We start from the raw sequence: 20,020 nt of genomic DNA, 5'->3' as shown, positions 1-20,020 counted from the left end.
CTGCAATGAAGAGTAGCCCCCACTCTTAGCAACTACACAAAGGCCGTGAGCAGCAACGGAGCAGCAATGAAGACTCAATGCAGCCAATAAAAAAAAAAAAAGGATAAAGGACACGGGTCAGATTGGATTAGAACCCACCCTACCAGCCTCATTTTAACTTAATCATTTCTTTAAAGGCCCTATCTCCAAATAAGTCACATTCTAAGGTACTGGGGGTTAGAGCCATACTATTTAACAATGGGTTATTTCAGTAGCTGCCATATGTGATTTCATATAGTTATCCTAGTTGATTGGGTGACAGTGGCCTTCACTAAAAGCAGGTACTTAAGGTGCAGGTTGGTACAGGTTGATGTATTATTGAGGTTGTTAAAGGGAGCCCACAAGAGAATCTGTTTTCCTTGTAAACACTTTCCTGTAGACCCCACTAGGCATTGCAAAGGCCAATGAAACATGAGTGCAAGTATCTGCTTGGCTTCCAAACGGATTCTGAATCTGCATCCCACTCCTTAGCTCCTAATACCTGCATATTTTCTTTGGGAACTAGAAACATTAACAACTATTTACTACAATAGTGAGCACAGGGAATCCCAAAGTGGATAGTTCAGGGTGCTGCCCTCCAGGAGTTCGGTCTAATGGGAGAAACAGAAAAGCCATGTACACACCTGAATATATACCAGTCCTAGCTCTATGGCCAAATACTATTATTAGACCTTGGAAGAGAGACAATGTAGTTTTGCCCGAATTTAGGGAAGAAATCATACTTGAGACTGGATGATGAAGAATTTCCCAAGGTAAAGAGCAAGTAGAATGAGGAGACGTTTAAAATATAGCAGCACTGTAATGATAAAGTAAAAGACAGGAAACAAACATAATGTCCATCAACAGACAATGGAAATAATCATATTTTCACATACAAAATATCACTCAACAGTTAACATTACTGAACCAGAGCTATAAATATTAACTTGGATAAATCACAAAGCTGAGCCAAAGAAAAAAAAAAAAGAAAAAAAAAAGAAAAACAATTTACAAAGAAATACAAACAGCATGCTATTGCACAGGAGGGGCTGTGTAGCACCGTGACCCAGTGTGTGGCTGGAATCCCACAGCCTGGTGCCACATCCTGGCACTGCCACTTGCATGCTGTGTTAAACTAGGCAAGTCAAATCTCCTTTCAGCTTTCTCACCTGTAAATTGAAGATCATAATAGGACTTACAGGCAGGGGTACTGAGAAGATTTAAGAAAGTAATACAAGTAAAGTTTGTAGACCAGTGCCTGCCACTCAATAAATGTTTATTGTTGCAATGGTATAAAGTTTTAGAAGGAGTACAATATTTTGTTGAGTGATACATACATATATACCGAATCTTAAAAACATATAGGAAAACAACAATTAACAAAGTTCATCTCCCTGACCTGGGCAGAGTGGCACCTGGTTGGTGGTTCCTGTCTCATATCAGCCAGGGACAGAACAACTCCTTGTTTATTCCAGCTTGGCTTTTGGTTTGTGCCCGTGCCTGGTTCATGTCCTGGACACGTGGAACAAAACCAAAAAAACAAATTTAGAATAGTGGTTACCTCTGTAGAATAGGGAAGTTTAGGAGATTAGGGAAGAGAAGGAGAGTGCTTCGACTACATTAGTAATACTTCATTTCTGTTTATTTTACTTTATTTTTTGGCCACTCCTTGCAACATGTGGGATCTTAGTTCCCCAGGATTGAACCTGTGGCCCCTGCTGGGGAAGCCCGTAGTCTTAACCACTGGACAACCAGGGAAGCCCCTGTAATACTTTATTTCTTAAGCTGGGTGGTAACCATATGTTTTTCTTATATTGGTATGTATGTATGAAATATTTCATATTAGAAATTTTTTTTTTAAAAAAAGATCAAATGAGATGAGGATGGGATTGTATTCCTATAGACTCCAAGGATCCTTCCCTGATTAGTGTTGTGTGATTTGGGTTTGGAGGCACAGGGAATCCAGAAGGAAGGATCCTGGAGCCACCCAAACTGTCTGGCTCCTTCCCATCATTCAGATCTTGGTTCAAATATCCAAATATCCCTTCCTGAGGGAAGCCTTCCTTAACACCCATTTCAGATCAGCATACCCACATCCACTCTCTAACAAACGGCACTATTTTATTGCAATAGGCTTATCACTCTGGGCTGTTTTAGTAAGTCCCCCACTGGAATACTCTCTCTTGGTCAATGTTATATTTCCAAAGTCATTTTAAATTCTCAAAAAAAAGTTTTTTTGGCGGGGGGGATAGCTGGATGAATAAGCGAATGAATGCAGGAGACCATTCTTCCGTTCTCAGGACGCTTCTTTTGAGCCAGGCTGGAGGGCAGAGGTAGAGTGAGGAAAGCCAAAGGAGAAGAGTGAAGATTGGAGTGGGCTGAGGAGGCGCCCGATGAAGATCTGGATTAGGATCTGAGGATGAGAAACTCACGGCCAAGGTGAGTGGAGGGGCAGGAAGTCCGGGAGAGCCGGACGGGGGCGGGGCCTGGAGGGAGGGAGGCGGGGCCTGGAGGGAGGGAGGCGGGGCGGGAGCCTGCGGGGCGGGGTCTGCGGGAGAGTGGGGCCCGTGGGCGGGCAGGCCCTGGGGAGGGGCGGGGCCTGGGGAGGGGCGGGGCCTGTGAGAGGGGAGCTGGGAGCGGTGTTCTGCGGCGGCGGCGGCGGCGGAAGATGGCTGCAACTGAGGCTGCGGACCCTCAGCTGATGCTCGGAGTCGGGCTGATCGGTGAGGACGAAGGCGCCCTGCCCCGCAGGCCCGCGCCCAGTTCCGTCTCCGCCTGGGCCCGGGGCGGGCCCCGGCACCGCCCGCCGTGGGGAGGGCGCGGCCCCCTCCATGTTGGGCCTGGGCTGGGGGCTGCTGGGCCCGGCCTCCCCGGAGCAGGGGCCTGGCCGGCCGCCGCGGGCCCGCGCGCCCGCGGCTTTGTGTGGAGTCTGCCGGGGCCGGGAGGCGGGGCGGAGGATCCCGGAGGCTTCCTAGGTTCTGGGAGGGAGCTTCTCCTGGACGCCCCGGGCCGCACACAAGCCCGGACGTGAAGGGTGACCGTGCTGCACGGGCGAGTCCCCGGGCAGGCCGAGAGGAGCTTGCAGGCCGCGCGTCTGTGAGGCTGCTGGGCCGGAGTCCCCCCAGACGAGGGGGAGCCACGCGTGACGGCTGCCCCGGCGGCCGGCTGGCCCCGGTCATGTGATCGAGCGATTCCAGACGCCGTGGCCAACTGCCGCCCGGGTGCTGCGTGTTGTGCATGGATTATTTCCTGTCTGGCTCTCACCTCGGCTCCAGGGGGTCTGGGTAATGTTTGATGCCCACTTTACGGAGCAGATAGAGGCCCAAGGTGTCATTTGTGCAAGAACGCACAGTAGGAAGTGGCGGACCCAGGATGGGGGACCCTTGCAGTCTAGCCCCAGAGCTCCAACTCATACCAGTGGAGAACTCCTGCATCCTAAGGTAGAGGTCGTGCGTGTAACACAGGTATCTACGTAATCACAGTGGATGGAATCCCGGCTCGTTTTGAGGAATTAACGGGTAGGGAAGTGCGTTGGGATCTCTGGGCAGCCCGCAATGTGTGCCGGAGCGTTGTGCAGTGGTTTTTGAAGCAGCCGTTCATCCGACAGCGACAGTGCGCACGGGGTTGCTTGAATGAACGTCTGTCGGTTCCCTGCGTGCATTGTCCTTTGAAAAAGTATTCTCCTGAGATTTGTATGTACCCCTAAACCCTGGTGCACAAGCACATTGCTTGGGTTTAGCAAAGCTGGCGGAAATGTGGCGAAATGTTGCTATTTTCACTGTCTCAAAGGAATGTGTGTTTCTGGGAACGGCTTCCTGCGTTCATCTCTAAAGTTGATTTTAAAACTGTTTCAAATGAAGCAGAACCTGAGTACCTCAGGCATCTTTAGTCCTTCTTGAAGGCACTTCGGAATTAAGGCTGAATTAAACTCTGACTTTATCTAGTAACATCAAAAAAAAAAGATGACACGTATTTTCAATTCAGTTTTTTTATTTTTCATGTTGACATGAATTTAAAAGGGATTTGCTTTAAAATAATGGGGGGAGGAGCACTCCTTTCCCTTATGAACCGAGGAGGGCCAGGTGTTGATAATTGCTGAAGCTGAGTGGTGGTTCATTTTATCATTCTACTTTTTTTTATACTTGATATTTTCTATAATAAAAGGGTTTTTTTTAAAGCCTGTAGATCCAAAACTGGATTTTTACTGCTATATGTTAAGTTACCATTTCTCTAAAGTTTAGGCAGTTTTTGTCTGGAGTTATTATTAGCTTGTTCCTATTTTGTTACTGAGGTGTTGACTTTGATGGTGAAACTACATATATGATTGTTTAACCATTATTATTAAAATTTTAGATATAGAATTCATACTGTCAGTACATAGCATGATATGATAGAGATTTCACCATTTTCTTAATTTCCACTTTTCAACAAACCCTTTCTATGTATTTATTAAAGTTCCTTACAACTAGATCAAAAGGTAAAGTGGTTATAAGTTTATGCGAATTTGTGTGGGAGGAGATAGGGAAGACCCCTGCCAAACCTCCACGACTACCTTTTCATTCATGATTTGTTAGAAAAGCTTTTTACTCAGGTGGCCTAAAATTCAAGATCAGGAGAGGTAGCTAATGTGACCAGGAGAGGTAGGTGAGAATTTGGGGGTCTCACATGCTCTGGGTTGCTTTGTAAAATGGGGTGTTAAAAGTGATTCCACAAAGTGCTTCTGAGTAACCAATCAATTCACTTCCTTGCTGCTGTTTGACATTCTCACAGTGACCATCTTTCCACCATAGAAAAGGACACAAATGGAGAAGTTCTGTGGGTGTGGTGTTATCCTTCCACGACAGCTACTTTAAGGAATCTGCTGCTGAGAAAATGCTGCCTTACAGAGGAAAACAAACTTCTCCAGCCCTTCGTCTTTGGTCAGTACAGAAGAACATGGTTTTATATCACAACAGTTGAAGTTCCAGATTCTTCCGTTTTGAAAAAGGTATGACTGTACGAGGGTCAAAAAATGAAAAATATTTTAAGTGATGTAAGGTTATTCCAATAACCCTTGACTTTAGACTTCATAATTCGCAATACACTTTAGAAAAATGTTAAATATATGACTTTCACTGGGCATGTTCTCTTTCACATTTTGCTCTCATTCGTTATATTTATTGGTGTATATTATTTGACCAACCTGTGGTTGGCATAGAGAACCCTTTCCCAGGTTATACTTGGAAGGAGTAGAAATGTAGAAGTGTTTTCAAAGCCTGGACTCTGATTAAAAGTGGGGAGAAGTATTTTCATAATTAAAAACTATTTTAAAAGATATAATTATCCTTGTTAAGAAACCTTTTTCATTTGTTTATGGATAATGAGGATATGTTAAGAATAGAAAGAATAACTAAGGAAATTCGTATGTTTAGTAGACTGTGTGTATCATTTGATGTGAACACCATCAAGGTGACAGGCTAAAAACCAGTAAGTATGTGGTCGTTGTGGACTTTCCTAGCCCCACACAACCAACAGGTTCTTTCAGAGGAAGGCATATTGGAAAGAAGTGGCTGAGCTCCTGGTTGGTTTCTAGATGGGGACTTCTTTTACCATTTCAGGGCTAATTTTATAGTCAATCACCAGAAAGTATGAAACATGTCCAGTTTAAATGTAAGGAGTTATATTTAAAATAACAGGAAGGCAACAATTTAGAAACTATACGAGATTTAACACAAAACAGAGATTAATAATTAGAAAATGTAAATTGCAAAAGATATTAATGGGAATAATAGATATATGACTATCAGAAATTTATATGTATGATAATAGAGGCATGTAAATAAATGAAGGTTATCATAACAGTGCCCTCTAGCTTATATAGCATTCTACAGAGAATTTACTATTTTGGGAACTGTATGATTTTTACTGTATGAATTTTACTGAAACATATTTTTGTTGTTTTCTATCCTTCCATTTCATTAATGAAAAATAGTCACTAAGAGGTAGGTCTGATATAGTATTCCTAGTTGTGCTTCGATGAGGGTAGGGGGCTTTAAATAAAAACTCACATTTCTGATATTTGAAATATTTTTATGTTTTTGAGGAAAAAAATTCTAACTCTAAAAAGAAATTAAATATATATGTATATATAATTTTTTTATGTGTGTATATGTACATAAAAGTATAAAGAGGCAAGTGAGGCCCTGTTACATTTTGGTCTTCTCTTTTTAATGCTAGTATGTCTTGTACAAGAGGCTTGTTAGGATATAGTAATAAAGATTAATTCTATTAAGTGTCTTTAAAGAGTGTACTTTTTTTTGTTTGTTTTGGACAGGTGACTCATTTTTCTGTTGTTCTGACCGCCAAAGATTTTAATCCAGAGAAATATGCCGCCTTCACTAGGATATTGTGTAGGTCTGTATGAAAACTATATTAAATGCTGATATACAAAATGAAGATCTTAGTAGTAATATAGCAGATTTCTACACTCAGGAAGCATATTTCAGCCTTCTGTTTCCCCAACTTTAACTTTATAAGACACTGTTTTATAAAGAGGAACTTTGTCTTCTGCTTCCATGGTACTGCTCCTCTTATTAGGGAAAATGGTAGAGGAGAGGAGAAGAGGCAGTTTGTACAACTATTGTAATTTCTGGGTACTTTGAGTCACTTGCCACTTTGGGTCTGTTACTTCTCATTTCCAATCTGGAACTTTTCTTAGGTTGTAAGTGGTAATCTGGTTCATTTGCATCAAGGTCTCTGTGGGAGTTATTTGGGGAGGGTTAATGGGCATTTTGAATTATGCTAAAGCACAGGAAAATATTTCTTAGCTGGAATGCTGAGGAGCTGGTTAATGGTGATTCAGGTGGACTCCTTCAGTTTCACCCCAAGCTGTCAAAAAAATTTATCTAAAATACACCAGTCTGCTTTTTTGCCTTGATAAGTATATCTGGTGGAATTAACGAAATCTGTCTTCTACATTAGGGACATTGGCTTTTTCTTTAATCAAAGCTTTTGCAGGGTTTGGGGTTTTGATTTTTTTTCTAATATGGACTAGATAGAATTATAATTCTCAGTGTTAGGTATTACTCTCAGCCCAATAAGTAGGGTTTTTTTTTTTGGAAGGCAGAGGGGATAAGGGGAGTTGTTTTTGTTTTTCTCACTATAAGCCTGATAAATGGTTGCCTTCTTGCCATTTTTATGTATGTACACACACACACACACACACACACACACACACACACACACACACACACAGTGTAAGGATACCATCTCATGAACTAAGTGTTTCAGTTAGGTTGTATTTCGACAAAATGAAGTGTTAGTGTTTTTGCAGTCAGCTGTGATAAGAAAGCTTCTTGCTCTCAATGAGATAAGTCCCAGGTGTGTGGTCCGCTGTGGAATATAAACAGTTGTCTGCAAATACGGCACTGACACAAAGGGAGATTATTAGTGTTAGAAGGGGCTCTATTCAGGAGCCGTGAACTAAATGCTGGACTCCCATTTCATTTGATTGAGTCAGGGTTAGGTTACTCAACTGAATTCACTGGGAAATGTTCTGGGGCCCAGAAGGCAAGGTTGCTTTAGACCCCACTTCCTGCCCCGGAGGAAGCCCAGAGGGTTTCTCAGCTCGTGCAGGTGCTGTCACAGTTACAAGAGAAATGAGGACTCAAGCTATGGCCAGCCACCTCCTCTGCCTCCCACCCCTTCCCATACTCGAGTGCTTGCCGTAGCACCTGTCCACACTCACGTGCTCGTGTGCACACACACTCTCCCCATGAACATGTGTGCCAGTTCACACACACACAAACTTTTTTTCACTTTCCCTTTGTTTTTTATTTTTATTGAGGTGTAGCCGATTTACAACGTTGTGTCAGTTAGACAAACACTTTGACGGTGGTGAGGTGCTCCCTCCCGTTTGTGGTGAGAGGGGCCCTCCACAGCTCGCTGCTCACAGTGGCCGGGGAAGCCCGCACGGAGGGGTTCGTTCCCCGCTGTGGGATCTCGGTCCACAGCCATGACCCCTTTTCATAATTTTAAATTTAAAATTTGAAAAATTAAATTTTGTTTTATTTTTAAAATTTTAATAATTTTAATGGTATTTCTGCGTTTTCTGATTTGTTTTGGTGGTGGTAATGTAAGCACATAGTAAAAAGAAATACAGATAATACCGAAGGGTATATAGTGAAACCTAAGTCCCTTCCTTCCCCTATTCTCAGTCTCCAATTCTACTTCCCAACTCCCCACCCCAAGGCAGCTCCTGGGCTTGCCTTCTCTATATCTTACCAGAGATACTTTCTTCATATATACGCATGTGTATGGGGTTGACTGTTTTATATATATGATAGTTTATCATAGTCATTGTTCTCTGCCTTTTTTCCCCAATTTGTATGTTGAAATAATTTGAAAACACTGATGATTGACAAAATTTATTAAGCAGTTAAATCACATGCTTTTTTGCACTTAGTCTACAATAAATATAGTTTTCAAGTGGTCTTTCTAAAACAGTTATTTTATCTTCATCCCAGTTTTCTACCCCTTCAGCTACTAAAATGCCCAAGTAGATCCAGTCCTGCTTCTCCAGAAAACTACACATTTAGTTACTCACGGGAAGATATTTCAGGGGAATGGGCTGATTTCACATGTAAATGTAGCCAGTTTCCTGTGAGCATTTTCTGAAAGTTTTAACTCCATGAATGTATCTAGTGTGCATTTATCACCAGAAACTTAAAGGAGTTTGAGTTCTTAATTATCTAAATATAGCTACCTTTGAGAACTCTGATAATAAATATAGGTTCTACACCTAATTACTGCTTTCTCTGTGAACAATGCGTGAAACTCCTTTCTTGTCAAAGGAAATCCAACAATAAAACAGTTACGACTAAGGAAACCAGTTGTGAATGTAAGACACAAAAAGAGATAAGGATACAATATTTTTGAGAACAGCCGGGCCTCAGAAAGTCCATAGTTCATTCTCCTGCCTAAGTGGACCACAGCAGGCCTCCCCAGATGTAACAAGAGAGCTGACTTCACAGAATTGTTGAAGGTTTCTCAAGTGGTGGTTTTGTTTTTCTAATACATTTTCTAATTAAGTTGATGGAAGTAACCATGTCATAAAAAGATTCAGGCATTCAGAAGTGTATTAGCAAGTTGGCTCAGATTGTTTAGAATGTACCCATGCCTGGCCTTGGTGCGTATCTCCAGGTGGCTCGTGCTAACTAGAAGCACACTTGCTTTTTGTCTTTTCTCACAGAATGTACCTGAAACACGGGAGCCCAGTTAAGATAATGGAGAGTTACATCACGGTTCTCACCAAGGGGATATGCCAGAGTGAAGAAAATGGCTCTTTCCTTAGCAAGGACTTCGATGCCCGAAAGGCATACCTTGCAGGCTCCATCAAAGGTAAAGAAAAAAAAAGAAAGAAACAAAAACCCATCCCAGATGGGTCCATCCCAACAACAACAAAATCCCCAAGCCAAGGACAATCTGTCATTAGACTATTATTTCATCTTCCCATATATTTTCATCTACATGATATGTTTTTCCTATGCAGGAGGGTAGTTCAACTTCTGCATTTCCTTATGTGGTTAGAACTCTGTCAGAAAAGCACTTTTGTGGTGCTTCTTTGCATATGAGTCCAGCTGTTAATATAGAAATGTTCTTTCACCGTTGAGCTGAAGTTCATAGTCAAGGTCTTCACTGACTGGCATCATTTTCCTTTCCTTAGACCTTAGCAGTGGCCTCTTCCACCTGAGGAACTCAAGCCCCTGCCCCAGAGTTCCCAGTCTCACTACCCCCCACTCTCTCCTCTATGGAGAGTCCAGCCTAAGGCTAAGCTGAGACTTCGGGGTCCTTAAAAGAGAAGAGAAGGAAACTCCAAGGGTGACGCTGGCCTTCATCCTCATCCTCCCACAGCACCTGTCTTCACTCAGTTTTTTTTTTTTTTGGCTGCATCAGGTCTTAGTTGCAGCACTTGGGAACTTTCATTGTGTCACTTTTTTTTTCTTGGCTGCATCAGGTCTTAGTTACAGCACTCGAGAACTTTCATTGTGGTGTGCAGGCTCTTCACTGCAGCAGGCAGGCTTCTCTCTACTTGTGGCGTGCAGGTTTTCTATTCTCAGTAGTTGTGGTGTGCAGGCTTAGTTGCCCAGAGGTGGGATCTTAGTTCCCCAACCAGGGATCAAACCCGCGCCCCCTGCATTACAGGACAGATTCTTTACCACTGGACCACCAGGGAAGTCCCTGTCTTCACTCTTGATCCTACTGTTTTATGTGGTTTCCAAGCATCCCTGTTGAGGTGTTCAGTGTTTGTCCAGTTGTCTCACAAGGACTTTTGCGATGATGTGCATGTGGGTTTGGCGGGGGGCGGGGGGGGGGGGTGTCGGTGAACATTTTTTAAAACTTAAACTGTCACGACACCAAAGATGGTGGTTCCCTTCACATGATTCCACTTTCTTGGGAGTCTGGCTTCATCTGTGCGTCCAGCATATACAGTCCCTTGCGGAAGCAGGAATAGCTACTGTAACACCCATCCTGGTGTTACATCCTGGGGAGCAGATGTACAGATTGATATTTGGCCCATCCACCGAATAAGGTGCTTCTGTACCTGTAACATTTACCTAAACTTACTCTCTGTGTTGAAAATAATTTTGTGTTCATATGATAAGAATTATTTCCAATAAGAACTTGATTTCCTTATATAATGTTTAATGCAGTAACATAATTTTTTTTTTTTTTAAGACATTGTATCTCAATTTGGAATGGAAACTGTTATCTTACACACAGCGTTGATGCTAAAGAAAAGAATTGTCGTCTATCACCCCAAAATAGAAGCTGTCCAGGAGTTTACCAGGTATGGTCTCTTATCATTAAAAAGTGTAAACTTCGTTGGCAGCCACTTTGGGCCCCTCTGTGTCACTTCTGTGTGCCCTGTTCCTTTGCATATTGGTGTAAACAGGATGTGTTAGGTTGGGGGTGGGTGAAATACATTTTGGTCTATGTTTTAGTTTAGATTTAGTAGTTCAAGGTTACTGAATTTGAACAGATTCTTTTTTTCTTTTTAACTTGATTGATTGATTGATTGAGGCAGGGCTGTGTTGGGTCTTTGTTGCTGTGCATGGACTTTCTCTAGTTGTGGCGAGGGGTGGCTACTCTTCGTTGTGGTGTGTGGGCCTCTCAGTGCAGTGGCTTCTCTTGTTGTGAAGCATGGGCTCTAGGCTCCCAGGCTTCAGTAGTTGCAGCACTCGGGCTCAGTAGTTGTGGCATGCAGGCCCAGGAGCACATGAACTCAGTAGTTGTGGCTCATGGGCTCTAGAGTGCAGGCTGAGTAGTTGTGGCACATGGGCTTAGTTGCTCCGTGGCACGCGGGATCTTCCCGGACCAGGGATCGAATCCATATCCCCTGCATTGGCAGGCGGATTCTTAACCACTGAGCCACCAGGGAAGTCCCAGAACAGATTCTTCTTTAAATTTTGAAATATGAATGTTTTGGAGCAGGGAGTTTGCAAACTTTCCCTTGCCACAGAGTGAATATCTTAGGCTTGTAGCCATACACTCTCTGTCCCAACTACTCAACTGCCACAGGTTGCATAAAAGCAGCCACAGACAGTACACACGTAAATGCATGAGCTCGCCTATGTTCCAGTAAAATCCTACATGCAAAGATGGGCGCCCGACCCCTGTTTTAGGTAAGTTGTTTCTTCCATTCAATTTTATCATAGACTCATTGTTTATATAATAAATATAGATTTGTTTTCTTTTCTTTTCTTTGCCAAATCTAACTTGTTCTGTTTCTTTTGTAAAAGCGGGGGAACTAGCATTTATGCTGTTTACCATATGCTAGAAATTGTATAAGTCACCTTAAATTATTCACTTTACTCGTGACAAGAACCCTGGGAGGAAGTGTTACTGCCCTGTTTATAGATGAGAAGATGGAGGCTCAGAGAGGCTAAGCCGTTAGATTTTGAGAAGAAGAAAGGCTTGCTAGTCAGAAAGACCTGGGTTAACTTCTTAGTCTTGTGACCGCATGAAGGATACCTAATATTTCTACACCTCCGTTTCTGTCTCTGTAAAATGAGGATGATAACACCTCCCTCATAAGCGTGGTTTCAGGATGGGAAATAATTTGTGGAACGTGCTCAGCATGTGGCTTGCCCATAGTGTGCACTCTGGAAAGTTACGGTGATTGTTCGTATGATTGTGATTGCCTCAGGTCTTAGGTAACAGGACCAGAATCTTTACCCTGCTCTGACTCCCAAACCCTGTATTTTTCCACCCAATTACCCTTTTCCTCTACATTTGTGCTTCTGAAACTGGAGCATCCACAGCCTCTGAGATATGTAGCAGGCCACCAGGGGGTTCAGAAAACCACAGATAAATTCGGCACATACTTCTTCCTGAATGAAGTAGCTGTTTTATTGGAAGTTTTTTTTTTTAAAGAAAACTTATTTTTGTATGAAAACAAACACAAAGTAGTTTGCAAGTTTGGCTGGGTTTTTAAATATGAGATGGGAGACTTCAAATAAATGTCTTGCTTGCAGGGCCCACCTTGGATTTTACCCTCAGACTCCCTCCATGGTGGTCTGCAGAGTGGGGCTTTGGGAGGAACACTTTAGAAGCATCATTTCCTGCCGCCATGGAGATCTTTCAGAACTTCACTTTGAGCTTTTTGTAGCCAATCTGACCCATCAGTCGGTGTTTAAAACATTCCAGTACTTTACTTTGAAGCCTGGAGGTGTTGGCACGTTTAGGGTTTGTTCTCCCTCTGTATCTGGTAGCCAGTTTCCTCCTCCAGAAGAAGAGGGAAGAGGATGGCTGAGTCAAAGGTGAGGGCTGGCAACCATCTGTGTTCTAACCTTGACCCCAGGACTCTGCCTGCCCTGGTGTGGCATCGACAGGACTGGACCATACTTCACTCGTATGTGCACCTGGACACTGATGAGCTGGAGGCCCTGCAGATGTGCCCAGGTAGACAGCAGGCTCCTAAGGGAGGGGAAGCCTGGCTTTACCAGGGTTGTTGTTTGTTTTGGGGGATTTTTCTTTTCTTTCTTTCTTTTTTTTTTTTAATAGTGCATTCCTAAGGGGAATACTGATCATTTATTATTTCTTTGGTAAATGCAACCAGTTTTTTTCCCTTAAAAAGTTTTTTTAAGTAAAAAAAAAAATTGTGCACCTGACACTAATACAACATTGTAAATCAACTCTATTCCAATTAAAAATGATAAAGTAAAAAAAAAACATTGTGGTAAAATACACATCACATAAAAGTTACCCTTTTTTTATTTTTTGTTTTTTTTTCCTCTTCCTTTTTTTATGGCTGTGCCTCATGGCTTGTAGGATCTTAGTTCCCTGACCAGGGATCAAACCCACGTCCCTTGAGTTGGAAGGTGGATTCTTGACCACTGGACCACCAGGGAAGTCCCTAGAAATCTTAATTTTAATGTGTTGGGATTTTTCAGACTTTCATGATTTTAGTTTTTATATTTTGTTTAAGAAAAGTTCTGTCCCAACAGTAGAAAGATTCTCCTATATATTCTTGTAAAAAGTTTTAAAGTTTATTTCTTTCCCACTTACGTGTTTAATCTACCTGGAATTACTGTTGTTGTAGGGTATGAGTTTGGGCTCTGATTCCAATCCATTTGGATAGCAGCTTGGCTTAGGAGCACTTACTGAATTGTGTCTCCTCTCCAGGAATCTGCAGTATCATTTCTGTCATATATCACATTGCCTCATACATGAGGGAGTCTGTGTCTGGGTGCTCTGCAGTACGTTTTTGGTTTTGTTGCTGCTGTTTTTTAAATGTCCTCACTTGGTAAAGTAAAATTGGTCCTCAAAAGAAAAACCAAACTTTTTTTTTTAAATCGTATTGCTCTGTGAAATCCAAAAAGTCTGGGAACCATTGTCTTAACACCAATTCCAAAGGTCTGCTAATTCTTGAGCTGCTCTGATTCCTTTACCATTTACTGTATCAGATCTGAAATTGGTGAAGGTGATGCTGTTGCCACTGTGCTATCCCTGAGGAGCCCGAGTGTTTGGCTATGACTTCTTGGTGACAAAGGCCCAGGGGGGACAGTGGTCAAGAGAATCCTTGCTGCCTGCTGCCTCCTCTGTCATTCCTGACCCAAATAGCCGTGACAGAGGAGCAGATGCTTTGCCTTCTTCCTTGACACTAAAATCTAGTTTTGGAACATTGGAATTGTGTGAGTTTCTTCAGGCAACTGGCAAAAATGTCATCTTAATAAATGCCACGGGATACAGCCAAAATGCCCTGGATAAATAAAGCAGGGAAAAAAAGCAGCTGATGAGCTTTCAGATTCACTCCTCTTTTAGTATATTCACAATGTGATTTCTTCCTACTCCAGTAATGTTGGTCCTCTCTGTAACGCAGGTTACGTCGCTGGATTTGTAGACTTGGAGGTGAGCAGTAGATCAGACCTGTATGATGTGTTTGTGAATCTGGCAGATAGTGAGATTACCATTGCCCCGCTTGCAAAAGGTTAGTTCTCTCTTCTGTTTTGTTGCTGACACAAGACGTAAGCCAAATGGGTGTGTTTTTTAGGCTAATTTTCAGTATGTGAGGGCCTGCTTCACCTGTTGTGCTGGAGGGATCTTTCTGTGTCTAGAACACAGCATTCATTCTAATAGACCTAACCCCGTTGGGGATACATCTGAGTGCTTACGCTGTACAATCCGTGTTAATAAGATAAATGGTCTAATCATCTTTGTTTCTTCACTTTTCTATTTAAGCAAGGTGTATGTTATCTTGCTGCATAACAGATTACTTCTAAACTTTATGATTTAAAACAACAAATACTTATTATCTCACAGTTTTGTGGGCAGAAATTTAAGAGTGACTTAGCTAGGAAGTTCTGGCTCAGGGTTTCTCACTAGGTTTTAATCAAGATATTGCCAGGACTGCAGTCAAATGAAGGGTCAACTGGGGCTAGTGCATCCATTTCTAAGCTAACTCACGTGGCTGTTGACAGCAGGCCTCACCACATGGGCCTTTCCATAGGGCAGGTTGAGTGTTCTCACCACAAGTCTGCTGGTCTCCCGACAGTGAGTAATTCAAGAGACAGGTAGGGCCATAGTGCTTTCTGTGACCTAGTCTGGGAAGTCATACACCATCACTTCGTCCATATTCTGTTTGTTAAAGCAAGTCATTAAGGGAGAAGAATTGGATTCCACCTCATGAAGGAAGGAGTATCAGAGAGTGTGCAGGCATCTGTCACTTCGTGAAGGTTCAATATCACTCCCGTGTGGAAAATCTTTTTGAGGGATGTCTCAGTAAGCACCAGGGAATGAGAGTATTCTTGGGGCTAATGACCAAGAAAGGGTGTCCTAGTGTCATAGGGAACTGTAAATCTCTGGAAACTGTAAATTTTCCTAAAGGATAGTTCTATAAAGTAGAAAAGATTGGGTTAAATACGTTTTGAGCCCAGGATACTATGAGGTATTGGTTTTAGACGGGAATTACAGATGACAGCTTTTGTATTGTCATTTATCTTTCTCCTAAAAGTAGGAGCAGCTGAATGCCAGCCAATTAAGGATTTTTGTCAGCTAGTTCTGTTTATGTGAGGTTTTATCTAGCAACCTCAAATTAATAGAACTAGAACTTGTTTTCTCTTAATTTGCTTTGAAATTACAAACATAATACATATGATGAAATTAGGACCAGATAAAGTGGCCTCCCTGCTGCCCTCTGCTGCTCTGAGTCTATAAAACGGACTCATCCCAGTGGAGTTTGTCCCTCGGAGTGTCAGACAGAAATTTGTGTTAACCTTCTTGCTGCAGAACATAGCAATGTACATAATTAATGTAACTTAGGTGGTTGCCTTGGCTCATTTCTAAGGGCCTTTACAGAGTGAGTGTTGAGCTGCTTCTGCAGGACTGACAGGAAGCACTGTTTTCACAATATCCCTGCCAGAAAAATAACTGTGAGTTCTCAACTGTGAAGACCTGGACAGGAAAGTCAGGCTCTTGGTTTACAGTCACAACCTGTAGGTAGTCAGTTTTCATTAGGTTTTCTCTAGAATTCATATCAGAATTTTGGTTTGGTGTTGGTGTATTTTTATTTTGGACACAAAGTATATAAATCATGATCATGCCTTACTTCCTATTGTGTCATCATATTTGTGTGTAGTAATAAGATGGACGTGCGGGGGATTGTCAGTTGCTTTTTGAAAATTCCTTGGACGTGCGGGGGATTGTCAGTTGCTTTTTGAAAATTCCTTCTGTATGATCGTTTAGGTTTTCAGATAGATGATTATTATTCATTATGTAAATGTCTAAATATTCACACAGCATATTCTTGATCTCACCAGAGGCCATGACAATGGGCAAACTGCATAAAGAAATCGGTCAGTTAATTGTCCAGTCAGCAGAAGATCCAGAGAAGTCAGACAGCCAAGTTATACAGGTAATGCCTTAATCTTCCCACTGACTGAGTCTCAAAAAGGCATTGTTGGGCAGCAGCTGGTTATCCGCTGTTCACGGGAACAGACTGAAGTGACTGGAGAGGCCAGTGGGCAGCTGCTCAGATGAGGTCTGCAGGATGCCCTGGTGAAGATGAGCCAATCAGTTACCAGGCTCAGAGAGAGATGGACACAGGGGGCTGGTGCCAAAGCCAAGTGGTAAAAGATGTGATTGCCAAGTGGTGAGAGGGGCCACAGGGTTTGGTGGGGACCCCTCAGTAGCACTGTCCTTTCTCTTCAGTGCTGGTGGCCCATCCAGCTGTGGCCAGAAGGAGTGGGCAGGTTTTGTCCCAAGAACCCAAACACTGAGACTCTCATATTGGACAGATGGTCGTTGCCCCCCCCGGCCCATTCCCCTGTCAACAGTAGAGTGAAAACAATGTTGGTGAAATGTATAAATTTGAGTTTTGAATTACTGTGTTTTTCATGCACTAAAAATGATATATAGATGACTCAGTGTGATGTATGATGAGAGTGTCTGGCATGTTGTAGGGGTTCAGAAATATGTGAATAAATTAATGATGTCAGCAAACCAGGAAAAAAGACGTGGCTTTAATGCGAGATCTGGTGAATCTTTAGCCACCCAAAGGGAACGTCAGTCACTGAAAGGGAATAAAGCCCATGTGGCAGGTGCTGGGTCACTCATCCCAGGCAGGAGGGGACTTTGGGAAGAGATTTATTCTAAAAACAATAGCAGGTTCCTCAAAAAGTTAAACTTAGCATTAGCATAGATTTGGTAATTCTACTTCTGGGTATATGTCAAAAATTGAAAGCAGGAACTCAGATATCTGTGCACCCAGGTCCAATAGCAGCATTATTCACAATGGCCAGAAGCTGGAAATAAGCCAGATGTCCATCAACACGTGAATGGATAAACAAAATGCAGTGTCTACATGTGCTGGAATATTACTCAGCCTGAGAATGAAGTTCTGACATGTGATAGAACATGGATGAACCTTGAAAACATTATGCTGAGTGAAATAAGCCAGTCACAAAAGGACAAATATTGTGATTCCACATACATGAAGTACCTAGAGTAGGCAAATTCATAGAGGCAGAAAGTGCAGTGGTGATTGCCAGGGGCTGGGGAGAGCAGGGTGGGGAGTTATTGTTTAATGGGTACAGAGTTTTGGTTTGGGAAGACAAAAAAGTTCTGGGAATGGATAGTGCTGATAGTTGCACAACACTGTGAATGTACTTAAGACGCCACTGAGTTGTACACTCTAAAACTGGTTAAGATGCCCCCCCCAACTGCTCAAAATTAACCATGACATTTATTTTTTGTTGTTTTAAATTTTTCATTTTTTATAATTTATAGTCTGATAAACTTAAAAAAATAGGAAGAATTCTGGAGAACTATTCACATTTTTTGATACTAACATATTGTGTATTTTCCTTTTCTATTAAAGGATATTTCCCTAAAAACAAAAGAAATCTTCACCAACCTGGCTCCATTTTCAGAAGTTTCGGATGATGGAGAAAAGCGAGTGCTCAATTATGAGGCCCTAAAGCAAAGACGATTTCCACCAGCTACAGAAAACTTCCTCTACCATCTGGCAGCCGCGGAACAGATGCTGAAAATCTGATGGCGGGACAGCATGTATCGCTGATGACTGATCAAAAGCCCTAGCATCATGAATATCCATTAACTATGTAAAATACTGGAAATAACAAAGAAAATGTTATATTTTTAATGATTTATTTGAAAGCATTGCAATTTGACCTGAAAAAGCACTGAAACACATATGAAAACACTTCTGATTTCCTCCGAGCTGATTACTGCCATGCCTACTCTCAGTGTTTACAAAGTGCTGTAACCACCTATGTATATGTTATAAAACAGCCCAGTGCCCTGGAGTAAGAGCAGAACAGCTCTGTCAAGTTCTCCTGCAAATCACAGCAAATCCAAAAGCCTTCATTCTTATAAGTTACAATTTGTCTCATTGTGTAACCACAAACTAATGGTTTATTTTCAGAAAGCTGCCTGAAATTTTGCTTTGTATTCTTCTAGGAAGAATTTTAATTCCTCATGAGGAACTCTACTTTCTGAGCCAGACTACTAAGTTTTCTGCAGAACCGTCTAGAAGATCATTCAAAAGACCCTGCAGTTGCACTTTCTTGTAAAAGAAATTTTTTTTCTTAGCCTTTGAACATTTTGCCTATATTATGAGGGTTTTGCATAAATTTTGTACTTGCGTAGACAACTTTAATAGCCCATATTTATACTGTTGCAGAGGTAAGCATCTGGCAAGGTAAGCCATTAGTACTCTTTAATTAACCCAGTTGCTAGCAATATTCTTTTGAAGAAGATGCCAGTCCTTATGTAGTAGAGTAAAATAAGCAGCCCATTTTGAGTATATATGTCCCTCTGACTGAAACAGCAACCTTATATAATTGGTGAGACAGTGTGAGAATTAACTTCTTATAAAGGGCAAAACCAGAGAATGTCTTCAAGCAATGTCAGTAAAAATAATTTGGCCACATATGAAGGTACCATTCTTGTTTCGTTAGATACCTTTTTCATAATTGGAGACTTAAAATTGCAAAATAAGCACAGGGTCTAAATTATGCTGTTATATGTATTCATATTAATTATGAAAGGTTATTTTTCACTCAGTACTGTTGTCCTTAGAAATCTTACCCAGAAAAAATGTTTGCAAAAAAACTTGTCTTTAATGGATCTTTCCTTTATTCTTGGTTTTAGACATTTGTTAGGGAAAAAATTTTAACAATAGTCCCTCCTTGGGTGGGGGCAGGGGAGGATTTGAAGTAAGATGATGTTTACTGAGGCAAACAATTGAAAATTAAATCTGCACTTTATGAAAATGAATACTAACATCTTTTCTGCCCTCATTTTTCTGTATTACTATATTAGCTAATGATCAAAGTTGTTAAAATGACAAATTTATGATACAGAAATAAAATGAAATATTTTGATACTCAACAGTTTTAGGCATATGAAAAATCGTCCTTTTTTTCTAATTCTCCCCACTCCAAAGAAACAAAAGAAACCCTTTTTGTCAACTGCAAATCCACTGGGGAATTATCCAGAGACCGATTTGAAAGTTAAGCAGTCTGGCTCCTTCCACCACTGACTCGGCCCTTCTCTCCCTGCCTGGCCCGCCTCCACCCTCCACTCCCTGGAGCTGAGTGTAAGGTCCAAGTGTCTCCTTTGAAAAGATGCCCTCATATTACTACTCTGTTATCTGTCAATGGCCAAACCTCCACTTGGAACCTTTGCACATTTTGTTAAGTTTGTTTAGCATAAGCCTGTGGCTACATGGAGCTGACTGGTAGGTCGCTTTTACTGATTTTGTCCTTTTAGGCTATTGTAAAACACCTTTTACTGCATTTGGAGGTAACTGTCGTTGCTTAGGGAACTGAAAGCCACAGGTGCATTCTGAGATGACTTGGGGCAGGGTGTCAGGTTGGAAACATCCCTCCATCCAGTACACAAACGTTTGGGTACCTACTGTACACCGTGTACTGCGAATCCTGGGGCTTCCTTGATGCCTAAGACAACGGTTCCTACTTAAGGTGCACAGTCTACGGGG

At 42.0% G+C, this 20,020-nt stretch overlaps 1 protein-coding gene and 1 non-coding gene across 5 annotated transcripts; both read left to right on the top strand.

Annotated features, from left to right (window-relative positions):
• Nucleotides 1–1,407: 1,407 nt before the first annotated feature.
• Nucleotides 1,408–1,542, top strand: LOC130854712 (small nucleolar RNA SNORA48). The gene has a single exon (XR_009054150.1). It is a non-coding gene; the product is annotated as a small nucleolar RNA SNORA48 (small nucleolar RNA).
• A 1,089-nt stretch (nt 1,543–2,631) lies between these two features.
• On the top strand, nt 2,632–19,409 carry DENND10 (DENN domain containing 10). 4 transcript variants are annotated; one of them, XM_057736221.1, is made up of 9 exons: nt 2,643–2,741; nt 4,809–5,005; nt 6,332–6,411; nt 9,248–9,396; nt 10,735–10,846; nt 12,860–12,960; nt 14,381–14,488; nt 16,317–16,411; nt 17,876–19,409. In XM_057736221.1, the coding sequence occupies exons 1-9, from the start codon at nt 2,687–2,689 to the stop codon at nt 18,050–18,052; spliced, it is 1,074 nt and encodes a 357-aa protein (XP_057592204.1). In that variant the 5' UTR covers nt 2,643–2,686; the 3' UTR covers nt 18,053–19,409. The 4 variants fall into 4 exon arrangements, with proteins under 4 accessions (XP_057592205.1, XP_057592204.1, XP_057592202.1 ...); XM_057736219.1 differs by lacking the exon at nt 2,643–2,741 and adding an exon at nt 2,919–3,458 and having other exon boundaries at nt 4,789–5,005; XM_057736222.1 differs by lacking the exon at nt 6,332–6,411 and having other exon boundaries at nt 2,632–2,741; nt 4,789–5,005.
• The last annotated feature ends 611 nt before the right edge of the window (nt 19,410–20,020 follow it).

This window comes from Hippopotamus amphibius, chromosome 5 (genome assembly GCF_030028045.1).
Source record: "Hippopotamus amphibius kiboko isolate mHipAmp2 chromosome 5, mHipAmp2.hap2, whole genome shotgun sequence".
NCBI classification, from domain to species: Eukaryota; Metazoa; Chordata; class Mammalia; order Artiodactyla; family Hippopotamidae; genus Hippopotamus; species Hippopotamus amphibius.
The sequence above is the reverse complement of the archived record's forward strand: the minus strand, read 5'-3'. Positions and strand labels throughout refer to the sequence as shown.